Source organism: Malaclemys terrapin, chromosome 21 (assembly GCF_027887155.1).
Source record: "Malaclemys terrapin pileata isolate rMalTer1 chromosome 21, rMalTer1.hap1, whole genome shotgun sequence".
In the NCBI taxonomy this organism is placed as follows: Eukaryota; Metazoa; Chordata; order Testudines; family Emydidae; genus Malaclemys; species Malaclemys terrapin.
This window is the reverse complement of record NC_071525.1, coordinates 5718877-5745538: the sequence shown is the minus strand read 5'-3', so window position 1 is coordinate 5745538 and position 26662 is coordinate 5718877. Positions and strand designations below refer to the sequence as shown.

The 26662-nt window shown below is 55.6% G+C and overlaps 1 protein-coding gene across 4 annotated transcripts; it reads right to left on the bottom strand.

Moving 5' to 3' along the window:
• Positions 1 to 15329: 15329 nt before the first annotated feature.
• POLR3GL (RNA polymerase III subunit GL) lies at positions 15330 to 25046 on the bottom strand. 4 transcript variants are annotated; one of them, XM_054011288.1, is made up of 8 exons: positions 24992 to 25046; positions 23824 to 24001; positions 22505 to 22634; positions 21454 to 21522; positions 20771 to 20827; positions 20170 to 20243; positions 19577 to 19690; positions 15330 to 18958 (listed from the first exon to the last, which is right to left on the bottom strand). In XM_054011288.1, exons 2-8 carry the CDS (start codon positions 23944 to 23946, stop codon positions 18872 to 18874), a joined length of 654 nt encoding a protein of 217 aa, XP_053867263.1. In that variant the 5' UTR covers positions 23947 to 24001; positions 24992 to 25046; the 3' UTR covers positions 15330 to 18871. The 4 variants fall into 4 exon arrangements, with proteins under 4 accessions (XP_053867263.1, XP_053867265.1, XP_053867264.1 ...); XM_054011290.1 differs by having other exon boundaries at positions 23824 to 23954; positions 24992 to 25041; XM_054011289.1 differs by lacking the exon at positions 24992 to 25046 and adding an exon at positions 24384 to 24978.
• Between the last annotated feature and the right edge of the window lie 1616 nt (positions 25047 to 26662).

Below are 26662 nucleotides of genomic sequence, written 5' to 3'. Positions count from 1 at the left end.
ACAGTCACATGGCGGGTTCCCTCAGAGACAGGGTAACTGGAGCCCTCAGAGTGTGGGACTTTGAGGAGCTGGGAGCCAGGATTCACAGGGTGCGTCTACACAGGGATAAAAGACCCGTGGCACAGCCATGTTTGGCCTGCGTCAGCTGTCTCTGGCTCCAGGGCTAAAAATTGCTGTGTAGACGTTCAGGCTTGGGCTGGGAGCCCGAGTTCTGGGACCCTCCATCCTGGCAGGCCAGCCGTGGGTTTTTGATCCTGTGTAGACGTACTCTCAGACTGTCCAGGTTCCCTGCCGGAGGAGCAGGCACGGTCGGGTGACCAGACAGCAAGTGTGAAAAATCGGGACAGGGTGTGGGGGATAATAGGAATCTAAGAAAAAGACCCCAAAATCGGGACTGTCTCTATAAAATTGGGACATCTGGTCACCCTAAGGCAGGGAACCGGCTCCATCAGAAACCTGTCCGTTTTCCGGCAGAATTTCATGGCAATCGGCGCCGTTGCGCAAAACGTTTCAGTCGCCACAGACTGACCAATTCCAACCCCGTCACCATCCCTGCCTCCAGCTCTCCCTGCCAGGCTGAGGGGGTCGGCCTCATGGGCACCCGGCCTGGCCCCGTACCTGGCCACACTGGGCTGCATCCACCCAGATCTGCTTTGCAAGCTCCAGCCCCCAGGTGAAACGAAAATAAAACCCTGTTGTGGGCAAAGAGGGCAGGAGAAAAAGGGACAGGATTCGGCCTGTCTGTCTTTTGGAGAAAGCCCGGGGAATGTTTTCCTTTCGCACTGAGTCATGGGTTGCGAAATCCATGCCATTGCAGGGGCGGGGAATAACCCTGTGGTTATGTAACTGGCTTTGAGGGAGGGCAACTGGCAGGACGTAAACAGGCAGGGCCTGGGTGGGAGTGGAACCCCAGCGGCCTACCTGGGACGTCGTCTTTGTGCAGGGAGACGCAGGCTGGTGACGGGGACAGCCCTGGAGACACAAGGGGCCTGATTCTCTGGTTACATTCTGGGCCCTGTTCTAGGGTTACCATACGTCCGGATTTTCCCGGACATGTTCGGCTTTTTGGGCTCCAAATCCCCGTCCGGGGGGAAATCCCAAAAAGCCGGACATGTCCGGGAAAATCGGGACATGCGGTCCGGCGGTCGGCCGGCTTAGGGGCTCGGGGGCCGGCGGCTCGGGGGCTCGGGGGGCCGGCGGCTCGGGGGTCGGAGGCTTGGGGGCCAGCGACTCGGGGGCCGGCGGCTCGGCGGCTCGGGGGCCGGCGGCTCGGGGGTCGGGGGCTCGGGGGGCTGGCAGCTCGGGGGCCGGTGGCTCGGGGGCCGGCGGCTCGGGGGGCTGGTGGCTCGGGGGCCGGCGGCTTGGGGGCCGGCGGCTCGGGGGCTCGGGGGCCGGTGGCTCGGGGACTCGGGGGCCGGCGGCTCGGGGGTCGGGGGCTCGGGGGGCCGGCGGCTCGGGGGTCGGAGGCTTGGGGGCCGGCGGCTCGGGGGCTCGGGGGCCGGCAGCTCGGGGGCCGGCGGCTCGGCGGCTCGGGGGCCGGCGGCTCGGGGGTCGGGGGCTCGGGGGGCTGGCAGCTCGGGGGCCGGCGGCTCGGGGGGCTGGTGGCTCGGGGGCCAGCGGCTTGGGGGCCGGCGGCTCGGGGGTTCGGGGGCCGGCGGCTCGGGGGTCGGGGGCTCGGGGGGCCGGCGGCTCGGGGGTCGGGGGCTCGGGGGGCTGGCAGCTCGGGGGCCGGCGGCTTGGGGGGCTGGTGGCTCGGGGGCCGGCGGCTTGGGGGCCGGCGGCTCGGGGGCTCGGAGGCCGGTGGCTCGGGGGCCGGCGGCTCGGGGGCTCGGGGGGCCGGCGGCTCGGGGGTCGGAGGCTTGGGGGCCGGCGGCTCGGGGGTCGGAGGCTTGGGGGCCGGCGGCTCGGGGGCCGGCGGTCGGCCGGGCCGGGCCGGCGGCTCAGGGGCTCGGGGGCCAGCGGCTCGGGGGTCGGCGGCTCGGGGGCCAGCGGTCGGCCGGGCTGGGGGTGCTCGGCTGGGGGCCCGGGGGCCGGCAGTGCTGGGCGGGCCGACCCAGGCTGGAGACACACCTCCTTCCCCCCCCCCCTTACCTGCTTCAGGTAGGGTTACCATACGTCCGGATTTTCCCGGACATGTCCGGCTTTTGAGGGCTCAAATCCCCGTCCGGGGGGAAATCCCCCAAAAGCCGGGCATGTCCGGGAAAATCGGGAGGGAGGGCTGGGCTGGGGTCGCGGGGCCGGGCGCGCGGTGCCGGGCCGGGAGCCGGGCCGGGGCCGCGGGGTCGGGCCGCCGAGGGGGTGCGCGGGGCCGGGGGGTTGGGCCGGGAGCTGGGCCGCCGGGGGGGGGGGGTGCGTTGGGCCGCGGGGCTGGGAGCCGGGGGGTCGGGCCGGGAGCCGGGCCGCCGGGGGGTGCGCTGGGCCGCGGGGCCGGGATCCGGGGGGTGCGCTGGGCCGCCGGGGCCGGGAGCCGGGGGGTGCGCTGGGCCGCCGGGGCCGGGAGCCGGGGGGTGCGCTGGGCCGTCGGGGCCGGGATCCGGGGGGTGCGCTGGGCCGCCGGGGCCGGGAGCCGGGGGGTGCGCTGGACCGCCGGGGCCGGGAGCCGGGGGGTGCGCTGGACCGCCGGGGCCGGGAGCCGGGGGGTGTGCTGGGCCGCCAGGGGCCGGCTGGCAGTGCTGGGCGGGCCGGGGGTGGTCGGCCGGGGGCCGGGGCCGGCACCCCAGGGCTGCAGCCGACCCAGCCTGGAGCCGCCGGGGGGCCAGCCTGGGCCGCACCTCCTCCCCCCACACCGCCCCTTACCTGCCCAGGCTTCCCGCGAATTAAATGTTCGCGGGAAGCAGGGGAGGGGGCGGAGACTTTGGGGAGGGGGCGGAGTTGGGGCGGGGGAGGGGGCGGGGCTGGGGGCGGGGCCAGGGCCCCGTGGAGTGTCCTCCTTTTGGAGGCACAAAATATGGTAACCCTAGCTTCAGGCTTCCCGCGAATCAAATATTCGCGGGAAGCAGGGGAGGGGGCGGAGTTGGGGCGGGGACTTTGGGGAAGGGGCGGAGTTGGGGCGGGGCCGGGGGCCCGTGGAGTGTCCTCCTTTAGGAGGCTCAAAATATGGTAACCCTACCTGTTCTCAGACCCAGCCGGGCCCCTCTTGGCTTCTCAGGCTGCGTGAGGGGCCACCTGAGAGCAGGTGAAAACGCCCCCCCTGAGAATCCCCCCTGCACCTCCCCAGCTGGTGTGGAGCCATTAGCATAAGGGTCCTGCACCCCCAACCCTCAGCATAGGGGGCGGCTTGGGGTGTGGCCGGAGCACATGTGCTGCAACAATTCTCTGCTCCCGGGGGGCCATGGGTAGGGTGACCAGATGTCCCGATAGTATAGGGACAGTCCTGATTTTTGGGTCTTTTTCTTGTAAAGGCTCCTATTACCCCCCATCCCCATCCCGGTTTTTCACATTTGCTGTCTGGTCACCCTAGCCATGGGTATCAGCGTGTGATTCAGAACAGGCCGGAGGCTGCCAAACCCAGCGCTCTGTGGGTTAACCTAGCACCCAGGGGGCTGAGGGTATCAAGGCTTCCTTCTCCGCGGGTTATTACAGTGCCTGCGTGATTGATGACAATTGGGACATCCACTGCTGGGGAGAGGAACAATTTCCCAGCCTTCCTGCTCAGCCAGGTGTCTGTCCCTGATCATTTCTGTCAGGCAATTACTCCCTCGCCACAAAGGACCGGCAGGTGGCTTTGAGAATTTGCAGCCACGCTGGAATGGTTCCACCTACTGCGGCCACCGGGTCTCCTTAGCACGGCTGGGAGAGTGCTTATCAGCAAGGAACATTTGCTGTTCGGCCCTCGGGAGGCTGATGACATGGAGGCTTGTGGACGTGCAAACACACACACACACACACACACGTGAGTGTGCACATACTTTACCCACATAAACATGCACACACGTGTACCCGCACTCACATACACACATGCACTGGCGTGCACATGCACCAACACACTCCTGTGAGCACACATGCACGTGTACACACAGCCCCCCCCCCCACATAATCATGTACACACGTGTTACAGAGCTTATTCCTTCACTCTCCCACTTCCCTGGTCCTTCTCGCATGAACAGAAAGCAACAATACCCGAAGTCGGAAGGTGCAAACAATTCAATGTTTATTGGGGTAAACTTCCAGCAAACTTAAATCGAGTGAAAGAAGGCCCTTACACACATTCTTTCTTTTATACCTCTATAACTAGCTAAATGATAAACATATACCTAAATTCTTGAAGAATAGGCCTTTACAGACAGGCTTGACTATCTATATCCTAACAACATGTACACAGACCCCCACACCCACACCCACATAAACATGCACATGTGTACACACACGCACACATATGTACATACTCCTCTGCATACCCACATGCACACACGTGCGTACACATATGCACAAACAGATGGACACAGGCGTGCACACACACATGCACACAGACACACTCCTGTGTGCACACACACGTGCACACGCACTCGTGTGCCGCCCATTTCAGCTCTGCAGCGTGATGGAGATTTCAGGTGCATAGGAACTACCATCCAGCCTCGAATCCTGGAATCCAGCCTGGAATTGGAAAAGGTTCAGAAAAGGGCAACAAACATGATGAGGGGGATGGAACGGCTTCCTTGGAGGAGAGATTAATAAGCTTGGGACTTTTCAGCTTGGAAAAAAGACGACCGAGGGAGGATATGACAGAGGTCTATAAACTCATGACTGGTGTGGAGAAAGTAAAGCAGGAAGTGTTATTTACTCCTCCTCATAACACAAGAACTAGGGGTCACCAAATGAAATTAATAGGCAGCAGGTTTAAAACAAACAAAAAGAAGTATTTTTTTTTTCACACAACGCACAGTCAACCTGTGGAACTTCCTGCCAGAGGATGTTGTGAAGGCCAAGACTATAACAGGGTTCAAAAAAGAACTAGATAAATTCACGGAGGATAAGTCCATCAGTGGCTATTAGTCAGGATGGGCAGGGATGGTGTCCTTAGCCTCTGTTTGCCAGAAGCTGGGAATGGGTGACAAGGAATGGCTCACTTGATGATTCCCTGTTCTGTTCATTCCCTCTGGGGCACCTGGCATTGGCCACTGTCGGCAGACAGGACACTGGGCTAGATGGATCATTGGTCTGACCCAGTGTGGCCGTTCTTATGTTCTTATCCTTGGCTGTCCAGTGTAAATTGACGTCGCTCTACTGAAGCCCTGGGGCTCTGGCAATGAACCCAATAGCACTACGTCAGTTTACTCCAGCTGGGCATCTGGGGACGGGACAGGAAACCCCTAGATGGCAGATTTTCAGGCCCAGGTTTTCAGCTGCTCTTTTTATTTGCCTTCAGGCTTTTCCAGGGTCACATTGTCCAGTTTCTATGTGTAACTGCGAGGGCTAGGAAATCTTCTGTGTTTTTAAATCAATTATGAGATTCCCACATGACTTCAAGAGCTGGGCCTTTCTGAGAAACAACACCCCAGCCTTTGGATTCAGATCCCGTCTTGGTATTGTGGCTCTGTCTCTGGGCTTAGTCCTCCTCTAGCCTTTTTTCCTTAATAGACTTTAATTTTCTCTCTTTGATGGGCCACAGGGGGAAGGAACATGTTCACGGGCATGAACTTGGGCATGTTTATATCAGCATCTCTGCCATTTCCCCATCGATAAATTGGGGACAAAGTTAACTCCTCTACTGCACCTCACTGACACATCGCAAGGCCTAATGAAAGCAGGTTCTTCCGCCACTTCGAGATGCTCTGCAGAAGCACTGAACGCCGTGATCCCGCTGGCTGAGTGGCTTTGCCAGGTAAGGCTTGGGCGATGGAAAGCCCTGTCATAGCACCGCGCTAAGCAGGATGAATCTGCGTTCTGGAAAGGTGGAATAGGGTTAGCCGCCTGGAATGCTGAGGTTCTGATGGGCATTCACAAATGGGAAAGAAAGAAAGAAAGAAAGAAAGAAAGAAAGAAAGAAAGAAAGAAAGAAAGAAAGAAAGAAAGAAAAGGGAGAGAACAGAAAAATCATAATATACAAGGGCTCCAGAGAAGTGCCGGTGTTAGTCCTTTGGGGGCCCCCACACAACACACACTAATTAATAGAGCTGCTCAGAACAGCAATTGCTGAGTCTGCTTGTGCCGAGCACCGGTTCTGATCCAGAGTGAATCCAGCACCAACCTGTCCCATTCCTTTAGATACGGGGCTGCCAGGAGTAAATGCCCCTGCCCTCCGTGCCAGTTCCCCTCCTCTGCTCCTTGGCCCTGGGGGAAGTAGCTAGGGGGGGGGGGGTGAAACACTGCAGTACAGGATGTTCTGTCTCAGCCCACAGAGGCGTCAAGGTGCCTGTGAATTACAAGCAGCCGAGTGACGTTAACAAGCAGTCGGTGCCCCAGGTACGCACAGCCAGACTCGGGGTGGGGGCAGGGGGTCGGTGTGTGTGCATTCATTGCTTCACTCTCCTAACTGCTCCTTACTTTCACCCAGCCTTGCTGCCTTGGGGGAGTTGCCCCAAAAGCGAATGGGGGAAGCGAGCTGCAATTACATTATGGAACAAATTAAAGGGGAGCAACATCTCAAAGTGCAACCCAAGTTCTCAGGGGGTGTGTGATGGATGGGAGCTGGGAGGAGCTGTCTGCCAGGACGGAGCCTTAGGTGGCCCTTGTCATTTCTAGTGGGTTGCGGAGACTTTTCAAGGTTGCATCTCCCGAGGTCAGATCACCAGGTGATCTACCTCATCATATCTGCAAAGACTGCAATGGAGTCATATCAATTAACACTAGCTAAAAATCTTGCCCACTGACTTCCACGAAGCTACGGCCGATTTACACTGCCTGGGGATCTGGCCCCTCAGCTTGCTGGGTCGGTAATGATGGGAATTAATCTGGAAGCGACTGGTAACCTCATTCCCACCTGAAGGCCATTAGGTGACCTGTGTGAAATAAGTTTGGTGGGTGAAGCTTGTCCTGCCACTGTCCTTGCGGATATTTTGCCAGGAAGAGGCCTGGTCAGAGGTCTAAACCAGGGCCAATGAAGCAGGCTGGTGTGGCCTAGAAGAAAGATCTCCCTCTTCCCCCATTCATGCTTCTCTTTATCTGGATTTCAGGTTTGAATCCTCACTAGGAGGCATGCCATGGAACTAAAAAGCAATCCCCTTAAACTGATACAAGGGAAGACTTTAGTTACACTGTTAATCTGTGGAACTCTCTGCTACAAGATATCATGGATGCTAAGACCCTAGTAATGGATAGGTATCCAGTCAGTCCCCAGCATAGAAACAAAGGGTTAACCCTTCAAACTTTTCTGACTGACAGGCAAATGAATGCTTAGGAAGATACCTAGCTAGCACAATACTGTAACTTCATATCTATATACTATTTTTTTCCCCAAGGCATCTATCACTGAACTAGCTATACCACTAGAGGCGTTCGTCTGTCTGCCAAGATAACAACAGATTCCGTCCACTCTGCCTCCCCACCCTATTCCCCTCTGATTTCTTCTGGCCCAGTCTCTGTGCAAGCGATCTGAATTGCCAGATCTCAGCATGGAAACACAGCCCGGCCCACACAGTACCTTGCATCACCAGCCCACAAGCCAGTCCCTGATCTGTGCTACAGAGCTGGCTTCCTCCGGAAGGCTAAGTAAAGCTCCATCTAGAACAACATGTTCTTTTCTGTGCAGGCACCACAGCGGCACATGTAGAAACAACACATGTAGAAACAAGGCTCTGTGGTCGACCGAGAAGTTACCGTCATGGGACTGAGCTAGAATTGCGGTCCAGGGTGCCATGGAAGAAGAGCTGTGTCTGTAACTGATTTTTCAGCTCACAAGCACTTCTGAAAAGTGTGTGTGTGTGTGGGGGGGGGGTTGTGGAATTGTTTGGTGTTAATGTGAAAATGAGATTTTTTTCCCACACAATTTTTTTGGCAAATCGAAAAGTCGGGGAAAAAATAGCTTCAGGTCAAACGAAGCATTTTGTACAACCCTGAATGAAATGGTGCGTGTTGAGTTTTGAGCCGTTTATTAGGAATTCTTTCAGGGCAGGTCTCTGGACTGTGTTAGCCAGGAGGGCAGCCGAAACGATCACCGTGGTCCCCTCTGGGCTCGCAATCTAGGAGGCTATCCAGCGGCTTTTTTTAATGTTTGAAAAATAAAACTGAAATCAATTTCAAAAGAGAAAGTCAAGAAAATCAAAATGGCCGGCCTCTTTCGGAATTTTTTGGAGGGAGGTTGATCTTGTTGGGGTTTTGAGGCGGGGAGGGAGGGGGTGTTACATGAACAATTCAATGAAACCGGCGCGAATTTGTGAAACGTTTGTGTTGCCGTGTTTGGATTTTTTGCCGTTTTGGGGGGTTTTTTTGCCCAGCTCTAACAGGAAGCCCCATGTGGGATCTGCCTTTGTGGCCATCCCAGCTGGGAAGCGTCCCGGGGCTGTAACCAGATCAGGTTCCTCATGGCCTGGGACTCAGGGACTTGAAAGCCACAAGCAGCCCCATCTGACAGCGAGGGGCCAGGAGAACCTGGCCTAACAGGCTGCAAGCCCCCATGCTCGTTGCACTGAGCTGGTGCTGCCCCATTAGTTCTCCTAGGGGCAAACTGGTCTGGGAATAACAAGGACCACTGAGAAACGGTACCTATCCCATCACGCCTCCTCTCTCCCCCCATGCCCCGGTCAGCCCTTAGTCATATCATCTGAGAGTCTGCGGTCAGATTGTCCAGTCTCACCTCCATATTACGGGCCATCAGACACCACCCAAGCCCGATTACCCGGATGAGACCAAAGTATCACAGCCCTCAGGAGACTCAACTATAGTGTGCCACAGGTGGAGAACGGGGGGGGGGGGGGGGGACTGAGTTAAATCAACCCCCGAGGCCCCCACAACGGCGAGGAATTGATCAAGTGCAGCGCTCTGGGCTGGTGAGAACAGGGCCTACGTGTCTGCAGACAGGCCTTCAGATATCTCCATAGGCCAAAGAGGCCAGAGCGTTGCCTGGTGTCAAGGCATCTCTCTGGGGCAAACCCTGCATCCCCAGTGGCTACCCCTCTGAATCATAGAATATGAGGGTTGGAAGGGACCTCAGGAGGTCATCTAGTCCAACCCCCTGCTCAAAGCAGGACCAATCCCCAGACAGATTTTTACCCCAGTTCCCTAAATGGCCCCCCTCAAGGATTGAACTCATAACCCTCTGAGCCCACTCTGGCTTTGCTTCCAGGTGGCCAAGAGCCGAGTGTCTTGGCCAAGATGCCTACAAAAACACGCGACGGTGGTTAGCCAGCCCGATCGAACCCGTAGTCGATGCAGTCCAGCGTACTCTGCTTCCTGTCTATATCAGATCAGCCCGGTGGTCCCATGTAGCACGATACCTGCCTTCCAGCAGCCGTTAACACCTGACGCTTCCATTCATTGGCGGAAATAAGCCAACCCCACGGTGCACCTGACCGTCTGCAGCACCACATGTGCGGGGACAAGGGAATCCACGTGCAAACACTTTCCAATCGCCTCGGGCACCTTTCAATGCTGACACACACACCCTCCCTGCCCCTGGGGCAAGAGCCTTTGATAATTATCCTTGTTACATGGTTTCATTCCTAGCAGCCCAGCACTCGAGCGAAAAGAACCTGCAGGCAGCCTGGGGCTGGTGGCAGCTCCACTGGTGCCAACAAGGTGGGACTGGCCCGGCTGGGCACGTGCAGGGCAACCTACCCAGTAAGTACCTGAGCAAAAGAGACGGCTGCCGTCGGCAGCAACTTCCAGTCCCTGAGCACTCATGAGTCCTGTCCAGCTGGGGCAAGGAGAGCCCAGAGCGGGGGAAGCACAGATCGGCCTGCCCGAGCAGCACTAACATCCAGGGCAGGGGAATGCCCAGGACAGAGCTGAGGGCGTGATTGCAAGTGAAAACATTCACATTCACACCCCAGTGCCCGCTCCACCCTGGAAAACAGCCTCACCCGCACAAGAGGATCCCCGTCTGCTGTCCATCAGCAGCTCTCTCCCGGCTCCCGTTTTCACCTGCAGCGCCTCTGACCCAACGTGGTTTCAAATCGCCCACGGGTCCGGCCGAGCCTGAAGGCCAGAGATCGTGACACTGCAGGGTTGTGGCCTTCCGTAGGGCTATGCTGCCACCTGTCAGGCAGAACCGTCTAGCGCCCAGCCGGGGCCCCGAGGTCAGCACTGATGGAGCAAGGGTGTCTCAAGCCAGCCACCCTACTGCACAGCACCCCTTGGGGATCAGCACTGGCCCAGAAGGGAGAGCACCCCCTGCTGAGCTTACAACCCCCCTTCCCTGCCCCTCCGTGGGGTTTCCTAGCTGGTCTCCCCCAGGCAGGTTCTGAAGGGGCAGTGCCCTGCTTCACCCAGGGAGACGGGCTGCAGAGGCCAACTCGACCCGCAATGAACAGTGCTCCTTTGGCCTCAGCCGGCTCCGCGGGGGTTGAGGTCACTGGGCTTTTCCTGTCCCTGTCCTGTGGGAAGTGATTGTCGGCGGTGTCACCAATGCACCAACACCGCTGGCCTTCGTGTTGCCCGAAGCCACAGAACTCGCTCCCCCGGCTGCCTGCTTCTGGGATCAGGGAGGGCTCCAAATGCCCATAAGCTGCCTGCCACCAGGGACGGGATAACAGGATGGGGATGGTGTCATTACCGGGCTGGTTCCGTGGGCATTGAGGGAAAAGGAATGAAAACAGCATCTCTTCAGCGCGAATGGCTGGGCTGGAGGAGGCTGGGAAGTGTTATGACGTCTCACACTACAGCAAACTGGTGGGAGCAGGTCAGCGCGCATGAGCAACCCTACAATAACAACCAGAGTGTGCTGATCAGTGCTCGTGAGTGACGCAACAATAACAAACCACCGTGGGGCTGTGCTCACGAGTGACCTTACAATAACAAGCCAGTTCTGGGAGTGGTTGGGATCAGGGTTGGGTGAGGTGACCTGGCAGGGATGGTGCGAGATCTCGATGCAGATAGTTGAGGGGAGGAGGTGGCCCCAGTGGGCAGGGGCTGAGATCCCAAGGCTGGGGGCAGACGGCTCCAATCCGCACAGGCTGTGCTGTGCACAGTGTTCCAGGAGATCGTGTTCTCGCTAGTCCCTCCCTATTGCTCCGCCTGGAGAGACAACACCCTGCACGTAGGCTCCGTCTCAGCAGCCCGGGATAAACAACGGCGACAGGCCCCAGAAGGGTGGGACGGCTTTCCATGAACCCCAGACCAGTCTGAGCTGCTCCTGACGTTCACCCTGTTCCCTGAGCCATAAACACAAGGGCACATAAACACGGCCAGCTGCTGTGTGGATAAGGCAGCACGTCTGGTCTGTGCAGCCAGATCCCCCGTCTCGTGAGCGGCCCGAGGGGGCTCTCGAGAGATAAGGCGAGGAGTGAGGCTGGCGCTTTAAAGCTGTGTCCCCTTTAGCTGCGATGAGTTTTGGGCGGTGGGTGTCTCATCTGGATTCCCACTTCCCCAAAACCACCACTACTCTCTGCACTAACTGCCCTCCCTCGCTGGCCGCCTCTCTCTTGGATGACGCACTGAGCTCCCCTCTTCTCATGCAAGGGCATAGATGAGTGATACGCGAAGGGAGCGGCTTGCACTACTGCCCGGTGCCCTGTGGAGTAATCGAACACAGGGAATCCAGCACCTTCTGACTGGAGCACAAACAATTCCCATGTTTCTTTCCAAAGAAAGAAAGAAAGAAAAGGGGCTCTGTTATTTCCTACAGACGGAGGTTGCACTGAATCAACTGAAATCGGTGCAAAACCAATGCAGTTAAACGGGTGCATCTTTGTGCATGGCCATTTCACGCCGTTTAAACGCCGTTCCCTCCGTTTCGTAGATTGTCTTGCTTTCTCTGTCTCTAGGGAGAGGACGAGAGAACAAATAACACGTGAGAGATGTGCGGTCACGTTGCGTAATCCACGCCTGGAAGGCGCTCAGAGACTCCGGCGATGAGCGTGGGCCCAAAGCCTGCGTAGTAATATAGCGTAGTACAGTTTAGATTCATAGACTATCAAACCAGGGGGGACAACTGTAATCATCTAGCCTGCCCTGTATTAACACAGGCCTGCTCTGAATTAATTCCTTTTTGAACTAGAGCATAGCTTTACCTTGCATCTGTAAATGTACCCAGGTGAGCTAAACGGCAACAAGCCAGATTGAAATCGATTCAAGACATCCATGCACAAGGCTGCATCGGTTTCACTTCAGTGGGTTTAGAATCACACCTACAGGCCTGGTCTATACACACACGTGTGTAGCTAGCTCGGTATAAAGAAAGCGGTACCGTCCTCCGTGGTGTTGGTGTAGTTGTACTAGTGTAAACATGCTTCTAACAGAAGAGCTCTGGGGGAAGAGGATTAAGCTATACTGGTATGTTATAGGGCACCTTTATACCAGCAATACTGTGTCCATCAGGGGTTGTACGGGTGTAACGGTCAGTAAAAATCACACCCCTAACTGAAATAGTTAGACTAGGACAAAAATCTGTGTGTCAACTCCACCAGGCCTTAGTTAAACTGCTACAACTTCGTGTTTATCATTAGACCAGCCCTTAATCCAATGAATTGCAAGCTACCCTGCTTTCCTGCTCCGCTCGCTGCTTGGCTGCGCGTCTCCAGGTGAGGCCAGATCACCCAGCGAATAGCCACAGGTCACCCATGCACAGAGATTCTGCAGCTGCCCATTCTCCCTGGACGCCGTCTCAACTCCCCCACTCCGCCACAGCAGGCCAAAGGAAAATTCCATGCCGCTGAAAATCCCAGCTTGGTACCTTGCCCCACACCTGCCCCCTCCAGCTGCCGCCTGCCGAGCCCTCAAGCCCTTGGCATGGAAAACATTTGAGACTCTTTGCCTTTGACATGGAGCAGCACGAGGAGGGACCACGCTGGATTTAGGGACAGGGCACTGGAAACAGGCATGATCCAAACAGGACGTCACAGAGGAGCCGTGACATCTCACATCCGTGTCAACAAGGGGATGTGAGCTTGTTGGGAGAGAGCCTGGACACTCCCAGCTTTGCCACTGCTTTGCTCTATGACCTTGGGCAAGTCACAGACCCGCTCCGTGCCTCGGTTTCCCCACCTACAAAACAAGGAGGGTGACACTGACCTGGAGGCGTAATGGGCCTAATTCTTTTCTCACCTATGCTGGGGTAAAAGTGGAGTAACTCCATTGACATCAGAGGGGTCACACGGGTGTGAGGCACGTGATGCCAGCCTTCTGTTTGTAAAGGGCTTTGAGAACCTCAGACAAAAGGCGCTACTGAAGGGCAAGATAAATATTACCCAAAGCACGGTGCAAGGTTTACCCTGCCAAGGCCTCGTTTTCCATTGCCTCGCTCCTCGGGCAGCTGCCCACCCCAGTGCAAAGTGGGCAGAGGGGGACATTTTCTAACGGGCTTAGGTGACTTAGGTGCCTAAATCCCACTGGCTTTCTCCATGCAATGCTCCTTCTTGTATGGGAATAAACAACACTGTTCTAAGGCAACTTCTTACCACTAGAACGGCTGGCATGCCAGGGGTTATACTGATTTAACTAGCCTGGGAGAGCCGCAGGGGTAGGCCTTGAGTGTAGACAAGACCTGAGAGAGAGAGAGAGCGAAACCAGGGAAGCAAAAGAAATTAAGTTGGAGAAAAAGGAAGAGAGAAAACGAAAAAGGGGAGAGAGGATAAACGGGCAAAATTAACCGCTGGTAAATGGGCCCAGATCCCATGCTGATGTAAATCAGTGACTGATGGCATTGGTGCCAGCTGAGGTTCTGGGGCAAAGGCAGAGAACCCTGCACTCTTTCTGTGCCCCGTGGAAATCTCGCCTCATCCCATTTGTGTCCAGCACCAGCTGTTTTTCCTCCGTGGAATAAGCCCCGGAAAAGGGGCGGTTCCCCTCTTCTGCTCTTCCAACGCCTGGCTGCTTCTTGGAAGTGGCTAAATATAAAAGTTCTTGGAAAGCAGCTGGAAAACAGGGCTGAGAGGACATTCCTGCAGGAGAAAGGCATGCACAGCTCCGTACAGTAAACAGCTCCCGTTTCCCACCCACCTGCCTCCTCTGGCCAGAGCCAACTCCTGCCTGGCCAGAGCTCGCACACACACAACCGCTGCAGCCAGACAATCCAGGCTTTGGCGATCGATCAAGCGCAGGCCCGGCTGCAGGGACTTGTTCTCGGAGAGGGAGACAAACAACCCGGGATGAATTTCACACGCATGCTCGGTCCCACAGCCGAGCCTTGGGGCTGGGAGCCAGATCCAGGAGGGCTTGGGCGGGTCTCAATCGCCCCGCATTTCGCAGTCTTTCCAGTTCAAGCAGATGTACCCGCCCGGAGCTGGGATCCAGCGAGCACAGTAACCACAGCAGTGTAACCACACCGGCACCAACGGCTAGCCGCCGCGAGCCCCTCGGTACGTCGTCAGGTTAGCACTGGAAATTACATCCCCCGTCGGAATGCAGACATCCCCAAGCGACAACGATGTGCTCCCAACGCCCGTTCCGGTCCGAGGGAAGACAAGGCCGTTTGCAGCTGTCCCACCAGTTAGCAGGTCGAGTTAAAGATTACAGGGGAACGTAGGTTTTCCCTCGTCCCGCCAACCACGTGACAACAGCAAACTGCCTCATCTTCCCGCGCATTTTACCTTGAGTTAGGAACACACCGTTATTCCTAAACCCGGTCTACACTTACAAGTTTTGCCTGCATAGATCAGCTGGTTAGTGTGAAAAATACCCCCCCCGGAACAACCTAACTGTGCTGGCCAAAGCCCCAGTGTAAACACAGCTGCTTTCGATCGGGGAGTTGGTATAAGCGATACCGGCAAGAGCCGAAGCTGGATCTCCGCTAGGAGGGTTTGCGATTGGAGGGCTACCAGGAACGCTCCACTGTCAAACCTTCGCGAATGGGCTTGTGGAAGAAGCAGACGTTGACTGAGACAATCCCCGTCCTAAAGCGCTCGCAGTCTAGGGCTGGACTACACACAAAACTGTCCCACTGTAGCTATTCTGGGATAGTTAAAGGGGTACAACCCCCCCTTGGTGCCTTACACCAGTATAGCTTCTCCCTTTTTCGGGATGGTCTGAGCACTTTTATACTGGTATAACTGCATCCACACTCAGGGGGACTGGGCTGCTTTCACGATCCCGTTAAACTAGACTCGTTAAAGCAGCACCCCTTTTGAGTGGAGACACGCCCGTAAAGACAGACAGACTGAAGGTGCAAGGCGAAACTGAGGCACAGAGAGGGGGTAAGTTGCCCAGGGTCCACAGCACAAGCCAGGAATAGGGTTAGGCGTCGTTCAAATCCCACTCAGAAGATCCCACCAGCTCGGACCGCAAAGAACTAGACGGGCTAGCAACAGACAAATCCTTTTATTCCAACCAACGTGTTTAAAAAGAGACAAGGTTAAAAAGCTGCAACAAGTCGACCAAACTTTGATGCCACCTAGCGGCCGAGTACGGACAACAAAGGCTGCTTCTTTAAAAACACACACACACACACACACACACACACACACACACACACACACACACAGACGCACACACACACTTTCTCTCTCTCTCTCTCTCTCTGACACAGCCCTGCTTTCGAATTTCTCAACGACAGCTTCACAGAGAGGAATCCAAATGATTTCCTCCTATCTCTGGCTGCTCTGCTGTTCCGGGGCCCGATCTGAAGCCCAGTGAAATCAGTGGTAACCTTTCAGTTGATTTCAGGGCTTCAGCTCACACTTGGCGAGAGTTTAGTCTCTTGTGTGACTCTGTTTTCTTCAAGATTTAGATTCTGATCTCACACCGGATTGACACCTATATGTGGCTTCACTGACTCCTGATTTACGCCGGAATAAGTAAGCTCGGAATCAGGCCCTGTTATTTCTACTATCTGTACTGCATAGTGCCTACAAGCCCTGGAGTCATGGATCAGGTCCCCATGGCGCCAGGTGCTGGACAAACACAGAACAAAGAGATAGGCCCTGCCCCAAAGAGCTTCCAATCTAGGTACATTCGTTGTATGTCATTTCCGTTCCAAACCCATCCCTTTCCCTCCAATTAACCCTGGGATCCAAATTCTGCTCGCTTCAACTCCATGGACTTGCATTGATGGCTCCAAAAGGAGAATTTGGATCTCAGGGCTTTGGGCGCCTCCCGCTGCCTGATCCCAGCCCCCAAGCTCCCAATAAAACCAGTTTCTCTGGCCCACTTGCAGGAGTGCTGCAGGTGTGGTGGGGAGCAGCTAATATGCTCCCTGGCGAGGACTTCAGTGTTTGAGGCATTGACCATGGGCTACAGGGTCCTTCAGGAATGACTATCCGAAAACCACCAGCCCACCCTGCGGAATCAGATGCACAGGGAGTGTCATCTGGGAGGGCAGTGAAGGGAACGAGGGTGAACAATGGCTGGTCTGCCGGGATTCAGTCTAAAACTGGAATGCCCACGCACCATACACACCCACGCACACACCACACTCACCCACGCACATCCCCGTGCCACACATGCACCAGAGACACACGCACACACCATACACACCCATGCACATCCCCGTGCCACACACGCACCAGAGCCATGCACATACCATACACACAAACGCACATCCCCCATGCCACACACGCACCATGGACACACACATACCATACTCACCCACACATATCCCCGCGCCACACACACACACCACGGACACGCACACACCATACACACACACACCCATGCACATCCCCCGTGCACACATGCACATCCCGCATGCCACACGCACCACACGCATACACATACACACCCATCCCCGTACCACACACACACCCATGCACATCCCCCGTGCCCACATGCACATCCCGTGTGCCACGCACCACACGCATACACACCCATCCCCCATACCACACACACATACCCATGCACATCCCCCGTGCCACACACCAGAGACACGCACACACCAAACACATCCATGCACATCCCCCATGCCTACTCACACACATATCCACATCCACACACATCCCCCATGCCACATATGCACGACACACGTACACCCATGCACATCCCCCGTCCCACACACATACCAGAGACACAAACCCATGGAACACACAACATACAATTTACGCAGACATACACATCACAGCTCCCGCCCCCAACAGACAAACACCCACCCTTACAAACGTGCAAAAGCGCCACATGCAGAAACGCACAAGCAGCACACAACACACAAACACAACAAATTCACACACGTGAGAAGGCCACAACAAAACACAACACATGCACAAACACCCCGTATACAAACACCACACACACAGACAATTCTGTGTGCAGAATCTTTCTTTAAAACTCATCCAAATACATTTTGGGGGCACTCACCAGTTTCTTTCAACAGGGGGTCAAACCAAGGAGTTGCCCCTCCCCCAAACACCCCGCCCCTGCAGCCTGGCTCAGTTCCGGAAGGGAGGGGCTGCAGGGCCTGGGGGTTATAAGCTAGGCAGGATGTGGCGGGGGAAAGTACATTACAACCACCAAGCAGCATAAAATCATCGTGGGGGAGGGAGACGCTCACTCCTTTATTAACCCACCCGCTCTAAAATATTTTAAAGGGACAGTAAAAACACCCTCATTTATTAAAACTTTGCAGACTGGGGAGATACAAGTCACTGCCAGGCTGATGTGAAGCAGGATGGACCCCATTCTGAGACAAGCCTCAAGAGCATGTCAAGGCACCAGCCCCACATGGGGAACCTCTATAGGGCACCTCCAGGATTGGGGCGGGATCCCTCAAAGTCAGCCGGTGACTCCTTGGGGCGAGGGGAGGCAGGAAAGCAGGTGACTGTCCAGGGTCTGAAATGGGATTAAAATCCTCTGTGAACCCCACCCCCCCAAAGACCCGATTCTTCGTGGCCCTGCATCTGGTGTGGTTGTTTACCCCCGTGCAAAACGCTGGTGCAACCTCCCACTTCGCACCCCACCAGGCCGTTCACAGTGGTGCAAAGCGGCTGGCTGCACGAGGGATCAGGCCCTGGAGAATCAGGCCCAGGACTGGGAAGGGACGTGGGTCTGCAGAACAGTCCCATTCATGTTCCCCCTTGTAGCCCTACGCGCCTGTGGTGCAATGAGGTTTCCTATTAAAACCCTGGACTAACCCGGAAATAGACGCCCCCCCCACTCCGTGAGCCCAGATCAAACAGCTGGACCGGAGTTCAGTTCCAGGTCGCAGGGGGAGGCAAGTGGGAGTGAAGCGGACTGGACGACGGGGAGGTGGAGGTGAGAGCCGCTCACCACTCCCTGCTGGGTTTCAATGCTGGTTTCACCTCCTCTTCCGGGGCAGATGCTGATTAACACAGGACATTACAGTCCCAGGATGGTGTTCTGGTCAGTTTCTCCCACAGCTGAGCTAGGCGGGACCCCCTGGGGTAGCTGGGGGTGGGTGAGTGGGGTGTCCGAAGGCAGAGGATATCTGTCACTCGGTCATGCTGGTTATGTCAGCTGTGGTTCAATTCTCTATCCATCCCGGCAGAATTTTCCATCCGCCTCCAAGAAGCAGCTGCTGGGAAAATGAATCAAGAGCACCACCTAGGGGTGAAGCGAGAGATCTTCCTCTGGAGGGTTCCAAGCTGAGAACCCATAAGCACCCCCATCTGGCCCACTCGAAGAGGGGTGGAGGCCAGGCAGGAAGCAAAGGGCCACGCCTCAGCGGCTGATCTGAATCCAAGCCTCCCGCTGCGGCGACAGAAATGGTGACCGAGCTGGAGGAAGGATGGGGGTGTCCCCAGCGAGCCCGGACACGGCCGCCCCCTTCCCTGAGGGATCGGCCATCACCCACGTGGCACACCCGTCCCTGCTGCGGGCAGACGGCTGGGTTCCGCGGCCCCAGGCGTCCGAGCACCGTCCGCGCCAGTCTGGTATCCGTGCAACCCGGCTCCCCTCAGTATATCGCCTCGTCCATGTTGTCATCACTGTCGGCCCCAAACTCCTCCCCGTTGTCGAAGTAGGACATGATGTAATCCGTCTCCTAGGGAACCAGCGGGGAAAAGGAGGCTAAGTCCTGGTGAGGGCAAAGGTCAATGGCCCCAGGTGGACAAGCAATGGCATCTCCCCTGCCCGGAGTGCAGCCGCTGCTGGGTAGGACGGGGCGGTTGTTTAACAGCGCGCAGCAACACTGCAGTTTGGGACAGGAAGTGGAAGGGATGGGCACGTCCCATGGAAGCCACGAGGACGGGGAGTCAGGGAGGTAGGATGGAATTTAGCCGGTCTGGGCCGAGACACTGCAGTGCAATGCTGGGGAACAGGCCCTGGCTTCCCCACGCTGCCCCCGTTCCTCACCCTACCCCGGAAGGACCAGTGCTAGGGGCCAACAAACCGTTTGTTCAGCCTCTCTGCCGAGACTGGGGCCAACCGGAACGGTGACGTTTGCAACGGGGACACTTGCAAACTGGCATCAGACCTGCCCAACTCAACCCTCCAGCCAGCTGCTTCCCATGGGAATAAAGGGCCCCGATCCTGCAGTCCCTGGCAAGCCAAAGCTCCCACCACTGTGATCAACGGGTGCAGGATGGGGTCCAGAGACTTGAGCGACAAACAACAGCTCTGCAGGGAGCGCGGCTGGCCGGCCTCTCTGGAGGCGCCTCACCTCTTCGTGTTCCTCCTCGTCATACTCCTCTTCCTCCTCTTCCTTGCCCTCCTCCTCCTCCTCTTTCTCCCCTTCTTCCTCCGACGTCACTTCCTCCTCCTTCTTCTCAAGGGTCTGGGGTTTAATAAGGAACAAAAACCCAGAGGACGATCAAGCGGCAGCGACGCTCCTGTGCCATTCCCTGCGTCACCGCCCCGGCGTCCTGCTGGCTCCATCCCACCCTGCGGAGCCATCAGCTGCAAGCCTGACACTTCCCACTTCAGCTCCCCGGCGACCCACGCTGTAATGCAGCCACTTCTGGCCAAATACCCACAGCACAGCCAGGCACACACAGCCATCTGCAACGTGTATCCTGGGGTACTGCGGTGCCTCAGTGAGTAATGGCACGCGCGATGTCCCCGAAGCGGGGCACTTTGCATAGCTGCCCCTTATGGCTACCTGAATGAGTGTGCCACAGAATGGGGGTGGGGGGCGGACGGGGCCAGAGGGGTAGTTCAGCAATCCAGGATGGAAATAATACTCTTCTGATGCCCAGCAGTGCCGTGGCGCGGAAGGATTCCCCACCCAGGAAATCAGACGGAAACCATCGTTACCTCCAGTTTCTTAATGGCTTCCTCCTTGTCCACCGGGAGCCGCTGTTTGTGCTTGGGGATCAGAATGGTGGTTCCTATCCCCGAGGAACAGAGGAGGTCAGAACAGAGCCAGACAATGGGGCATTCCTGGGGGACAGCACGCGATGGGCAGTGGGAGAGCTGATTTCATTACCTTCATGCATCACGATAAGCTCCCATTGCTGGGATAAGGGCTTGGCCTGATGCTGGCACACACACCTCGTTAATTATTGGGCTACAGTTCTGGGTTATGTGCTAGGTCACCCTGTTGGATTTTGGCAGGAGGTAGGGCTATTCTGCTGACTCAGGCTAGAAACCAGACCAGGTGGGGCTCATTGCCTCCAATCCTGCGCATGAGAGGACCAGAAGGGAGCTAGGAGGAAGCCAGATAGGAGCTCTTGTGGGAACAGCAAGCACAGGCTAAGGATTATGTTTGTTTTCTTCTGTTAGGAATAAAATGCAGCCCCTATCTAATCTGTGTAGCCTGGTAGATAAGGCACTGGCCAGGCACTCGGGAGCTGTGGTTCTAATCCCTGCTCTGCTGGGTGACCTTGCATTAATCATTATTTTCTTTAATACTCACTCTCCTTCCGGAGCTTTCGAACTCGGATCTTTAGCTCCCGCGGTAAACGCCGCCAATCTGCAAAGACAAATAAGGAAATCACCAGACTGAGTCAGACTCATGGTTCGTCTACTCCAATTGCCCAGCTCTGAGAGCGGCCAGAACCAGCTACTTCAGAAGGTGCAATAAACCCTCGAGTGGACAACAATGGAATAACAGAAGTTTCTTCCTTCCTACTAGTTAGTGATTGGTTTGTGCCCTGAAGTATGAGGGTTTATAATCTATGTATCTATGCATCTGCACCTGCACTCATCTATCCATTCCCATATGCATTTCTCTGTCTACCTATCATCATTTGTTCTTATTTATCAATCTATCTAATGGAACTGTGGCTGTTCTTATCCACATAAATGTCTAAACTTCTTTTAAATCCTCTATGCTTTTTACTCTGGCAATATCCTGTGGCACAGAGTTCCACAGACTATGAAAAAAAATTTCTTTCACCACTTCTCTATGTGTTGCCTTTCAGTTTGACTGGCTCTCCTGTCCTGCCATATTGTTGTGTCTCTAGTGTTGTTATAAAGGTGATAAACCAAGCCGTGTTTTTTGCAATTCTCCACAGCTGTGAATCACAGTCTTCCCGGAATAAAACTCTGAAGAGAGAGGTGAGCAAGGGTTAGACTGTAAAATATTCCCATGCATACCTGGGTTCCAATCAATAGCATTATCAATGGGGCCGGACATCTGATATTTATCTGAGTAGCGCTCAACATCTGAAAAGAAACATACAAACAGAGGTCAAAACTGCAGTTTTATAATAAGCATATAAATGGGCCTGAATTCTCAGGGCATGTCTACACTACCCGCCGGAGGGCAGCCATCGATCCAGCGGGGGATTGATTTATCGCGTCTAGTCTAGATGCGATAAATCGATCCCCGAGCCCTCTCCCGTCGACTCCTGTACTCCAGCGCTGCAAGAAGCGCAGGCAGAGTTGATGGGGGAGCGGCAGCAGTCGACTCACCGCGGTAAAGACACCACGGTAAGTCCAGCTAAGTTGTGTAACTTAGATCGATCATCCCCTCCCCCCCGCAGTGTAGACCAGGGCTTAGTTAAACTCAAACCTTGTCTACACATTTAACTATCCCGGTGTAGTAAAGCCATACAACCCCTGTAGTGTGGGCACAGTATAAAATGCTTATACTAGTACAGCTATACCAGAATAAGCTAGCCCAGTGGAAGGCACCTTTATCCTGATAAAACTGCGTCCGCACTAGGAGTTGCACTGGTATAACGATATTGGTAAAAAAATCACACCCCTGACCAACAGAGTTATACCAGTACAAGTTTTAAGCACAGACCAGGTTTAAGCCCCTTTATACCAGTCTGGAAGCGTAAAGGGGCCTTAAAATGGGTATTACTTATATTTAAGGCTGCTTCATGCTTGCTGACTGGTATAATCATAATAAAAAACCCTATCGTTTATCAGTAGGTCCATTTTACACATGGGGAAACTGAGGCACGGGGCCGGGAAGTGAGTTGCCCAAGGTAACCCAGCAGGTCAGTGAAGGAGCTAGGAACAGAACTCAGGTCTCATCTGTCCTAGCCATGTGCACCAGCCACTGGGTCCCACCGCCTCATGGGTAAAAGGACTTTAGCATCACTAAGAATTCAGGCCCAGTGTTTTCATTTGCATTAAGTTGTTTAAAGTCCAGTTAAAACGTTGGTCCTAAATCAACTGGAGCTGCCCCCGGTACCTTTCTTGGGGGCGGCCGGCTTGACATAATATGGCAGATTCTTCATGGCTCCCCTCAGCTCTTGCTTCAGTGCCAGCATGTATTCCACCTCCTCACCCGTCTGCAGAGGGACTGCCTTGTACTCCATGGGCTACAGAGACAGGACGGGAGAGAAGCAAGTATCAACTTCAAAGCTGGGGTTGCCAAGCTGATGATACGTACGCAAGGGTCCAGCATCATGAGAGGAGGGGCCCAGCTGTGAAATCCAGACCTGGATTTCAAACCCCCTAAAGTTGGGGGAGGGAGTTAGGATCCGGGGCTTTGGTTTGAGCCCAGCTCTGACATATAAACATACTGGTGTGTATGTACCTCTGTGTGTGTGTGTGTACGTACATATTTGTAAGTGTATGTCCATGTATAGAGATGTATGCATGGGTGTGTGTATGTACATACATATGCATGGGTATCTATGCACAGACGTACACATGTGGGTGCACGTGCGTGTACATACATAGGCAGGGGTGTGAACAGGTACATACATATGGATGGGCGTGTCTGTACACATGCATTGGTGTGTGTGTCTGTATGTGAGTGTCGGCACAGATGCGTGTGTGTTTGCATATATAGATGCAAGGAGGGTGGAGCTATGGAGATGTTATAGAGTGCATTATGGACTGCTCTACACCAGTGGTTCTGGGGGCCCCTGGGGGGCTGCGAGCAGGTTTCAGGGGCTCTGCCAAGCAGGGCCGGCATTAGACTGGTTGGGGCCAAAGGCAGAAAGCCAAAGCCCCAGCGCATGGGGCTGAAGCCCGGTGACCCAAGGCCCGCCACCTGAGCAACTTAGCTTCGCAGAGTCCCCCGTGGCGTGGGGCCCTGGGCAACTGCCCTGCTTGCTACCCCCAAACGCTGGCCCTGGCTCTTATATGCAGAAAAACAGTAGTTGTGAGCCGGGCAGTTTGTATAGCATGTTGCGGGGGGGCGCCTCAGAAGGAAAAAGATTGAGAATCCCTCATCTACAGCCTGGATTCACTTAAATTCCAGGCTGGCAGCACCCAGAAGCTGCTCCCTCCTGATGGTTGGGGAAGAGCCATGAGTTGGTGGGTCTCGGCTCCCAGAGGACACACTTCCACATCCGCCTTTGGCACCAGTCGGCCGCCTCGCTAGCCGGGGGCTGAAAGGCCACGTAGACTCCCCCCAGGTCAAGGGAGGGGCACTGGCAGGGCAGCGTGCGGGGCAGGTTTGTCCCACCACTCTCCCTGCCCCAGTGCTGCCAATCCAGCACCTTTCACCCACGCCATAGTGACTGTGCGTTTAACGGGCCCCCGACGCGACGGACTCACAGGGAAGAGCGGTGAGGGCTGGAGGGTGGATGGGGGCAGCGAGTCGCCTTTCCCAATGCCCACAGCTTCCACGTTGAAGGTCATCTGGCTCCGACCCCTCCCTCTGCCTCCTCTTCCAGCCATGGCTCGCTCTGCGAGAAGAAGTGGACATAGAGCTGGGATCCAACACAGCCGAGACCTGCACAGGGGATGAGAGAGCCTTTTCTGATCCTCGGGAACCTAGAGAATGGCATCTTCCCAAAGCCACGGCCCCAGAAAGCCCTGGGCCTGTGCTCCGTGCTAGGAACACCCTGCACGTAATAACATGAGGGCCCCCTCGCTTGGAGGAAGTTAGTTTAATCTCAACACCTCAAAAATCTTCACCTGATTTATTCTCTGCACCTCCAGAGCAGTGCTTGACCCCAGTTTGGGGACTAACCGATGGAGACACAGACAGCCACAGGGGAATAAGGCCTTAAACCCAGATCTCCCGCAGCCTAGAATAGTATGCTCGCCCCTGCTCTATGCTCCTTGCAACACTAATAGGGAAACACGCCTTCCATTTTATCCGGTGTACTCACCCTTCTGCTGCTAGGCCTACAACCCCCTGCAGCCATCCTCTTAATATCTTGCTGCACGTTAAGGGGGGGGTTAAATGGTGTCCAACCTGTGCATTAGCCAACCACGCAAGTTGCCCTGATGTGGTACATGTAAGAGAACAAGGGTGCGCAATCCGGGACCCGGGGCGCCTGGCTCAGAGCGGAGGGTGGATGGGGCACGAACCAGAGTACGCAGAGCTGGATTCCTACATGAGCACGTCTGGTACACAGGGCAGGGCTCAGAGCTGAGGGGGCATGACGCTCAGGGAATGGCTCCTAGCGGACAGTGCAAGCCCAATGCTCCAGCACCTCGGTAACTAACACAGGGCCCAGAGCGCGTGGGACAGGGCTCAGAACTGAGGCTATGAGGCGCAGGGTCGGGGTCCCCTGGTGCACAGTGCACGGTGCAGGACACCCAACGCCCAGGACGCAGGGCTCGGGCGCACCGGGCCAAGGCCAGGCCGGGCTCGATGCTCATTAAGATGCTCCCGGGCCCCGGGGAAGGGGTGTGTCGGGGCGGGGCGCTGCCAGCCGCTCCCCGCCTCCCATTGGGCCGCCACGGACCGGACCGGACCGAATCGGCGCTTTACCCGGGCCGCGCAACTGGGTCGGGCTCGCGCCGCCCTCTCCGACGACTCCACGTGGGTTCCGCCCGGAAGCGAATCTGGCTACACAACGTTCCAAAGGGGCGGGGCCCAAAGGCGGCCGCTCAGTGGTGCGCGCCGCGGCCAATCAAAGGACGGAGGAGGGGGCGGGCGTAAGGGGCGGGGCCTGAGACTTTTGCTGGAGGAGAGAGAAAGAGACAAAGAGATAATGATGGATAAGAAAGAAAGGAGCATGGATGGAGGGGAAAAAAAGGAAGAAATGGATGGATGGGAAAAAAGATGGATGGATGGAGGAGAAAGAGAGATAAAGAAAGATGGATAGATGGAGTAGAAAAAGAAAGAAAGAGAGAAAAACGTGGATGGATGGATGGGAAAAAAGATGGATAGATGGAGTAGAAAAAGAAAGATGGATGGATGGATGAGAAAAAAGATGGATAGATGGAGTAGAAAAAGAAAGAAAGATGGATGGATGGATGGATGAGAAGGAGAGAGAAGGGAGAGAGAAGTGTAGGGGTGTGTGGAAGGAGCAGAGGAAGGTAGAGCAGAGCCCTGCACAGTTCAGGAGGGTCTTCAAGCCGCCAGCACTCTTTCTGCCCTGCCTTCTTCCCCCACACTGCTCTGCCCTGCTAGCCAGGGGCACAGGAACCCCATGGGGACAGTGTAGGATTACATGTGCATGAGGAGAGGGTTAGGGTGGATGGAGGGACCTGCGGTGTGCTGGGCTGGGACTGCCCCAAAGGGGGAAACCCCCTGATTCCCTATTGGCCGGGGGTTTAAGTTACTACTGTCCTTGTTAAACCTGCCCTTTGAGGTTGGGCCTCTAGAACTGGGGTTCCCTGAGTGGCAGGTTTGACAGCATGGTCTGACCTGGAGCCATCTCTCTAGGCATTTCTACCCTAACAGCTGAGCATGCAAAGCTCCCTGGGTAGCCTAGATCCTCAACTCTGCCTCACTGCTACTGCCCAGCCAGCTAGAGCATCGGTCCCCAAGGCTGATGACCTCCGACAGTAAAACAAAGGGCTTCAGAGCTAAGACAGCTACTGCCCCCTTCCACTGGGACAAATAACTATTAATGACATGGGGCCTTGCAAAACTGCCAACGACACAGGTCATCAGAACTAGAGAGATACCAGTGTGTGGAGCCCCCATGGGAGATCTCCCATCCAAGCATTAGCTTGTAGGACCTGAGATGCATCTCTTCCATTGCTTTCCCTTGCTCCCTTCTTCAGCCTTTCCTGAAGTTGCCTCTCCAATAGGAACAAAACCATCCATTTCCTGACAATACAAAGCTCTATACAGGATTTTCCACCCTACTCTATCTCAGGAGCCAGATCTGCTCCAAGTTACACAGATATAAATAGCAAAGAACTGGCTGCTTTCAGGAACAGCTCTTCTGTACTCCTTGTTCTAAGATGAAATTTTGCTCTCCCTCTTCCTCTGATTAGTCAGCACCTTGCTGTTTTGCTTCTGCATGCAAACGAGGCCCTCACAATAAACAGGCCACTGATCTTCCTGACATTTAAAGAAAGATTTCGAGGCTGGTAGAGGAAGGCTGGAGCAATGGTTAGGAGGCTGGCCTCCCACTTAAGAGACCTGCATTCAGTTCTGGCCTTTATGCCAGTCATTTAGCCGCTATGTGCCTCAGTTTCCCCATCT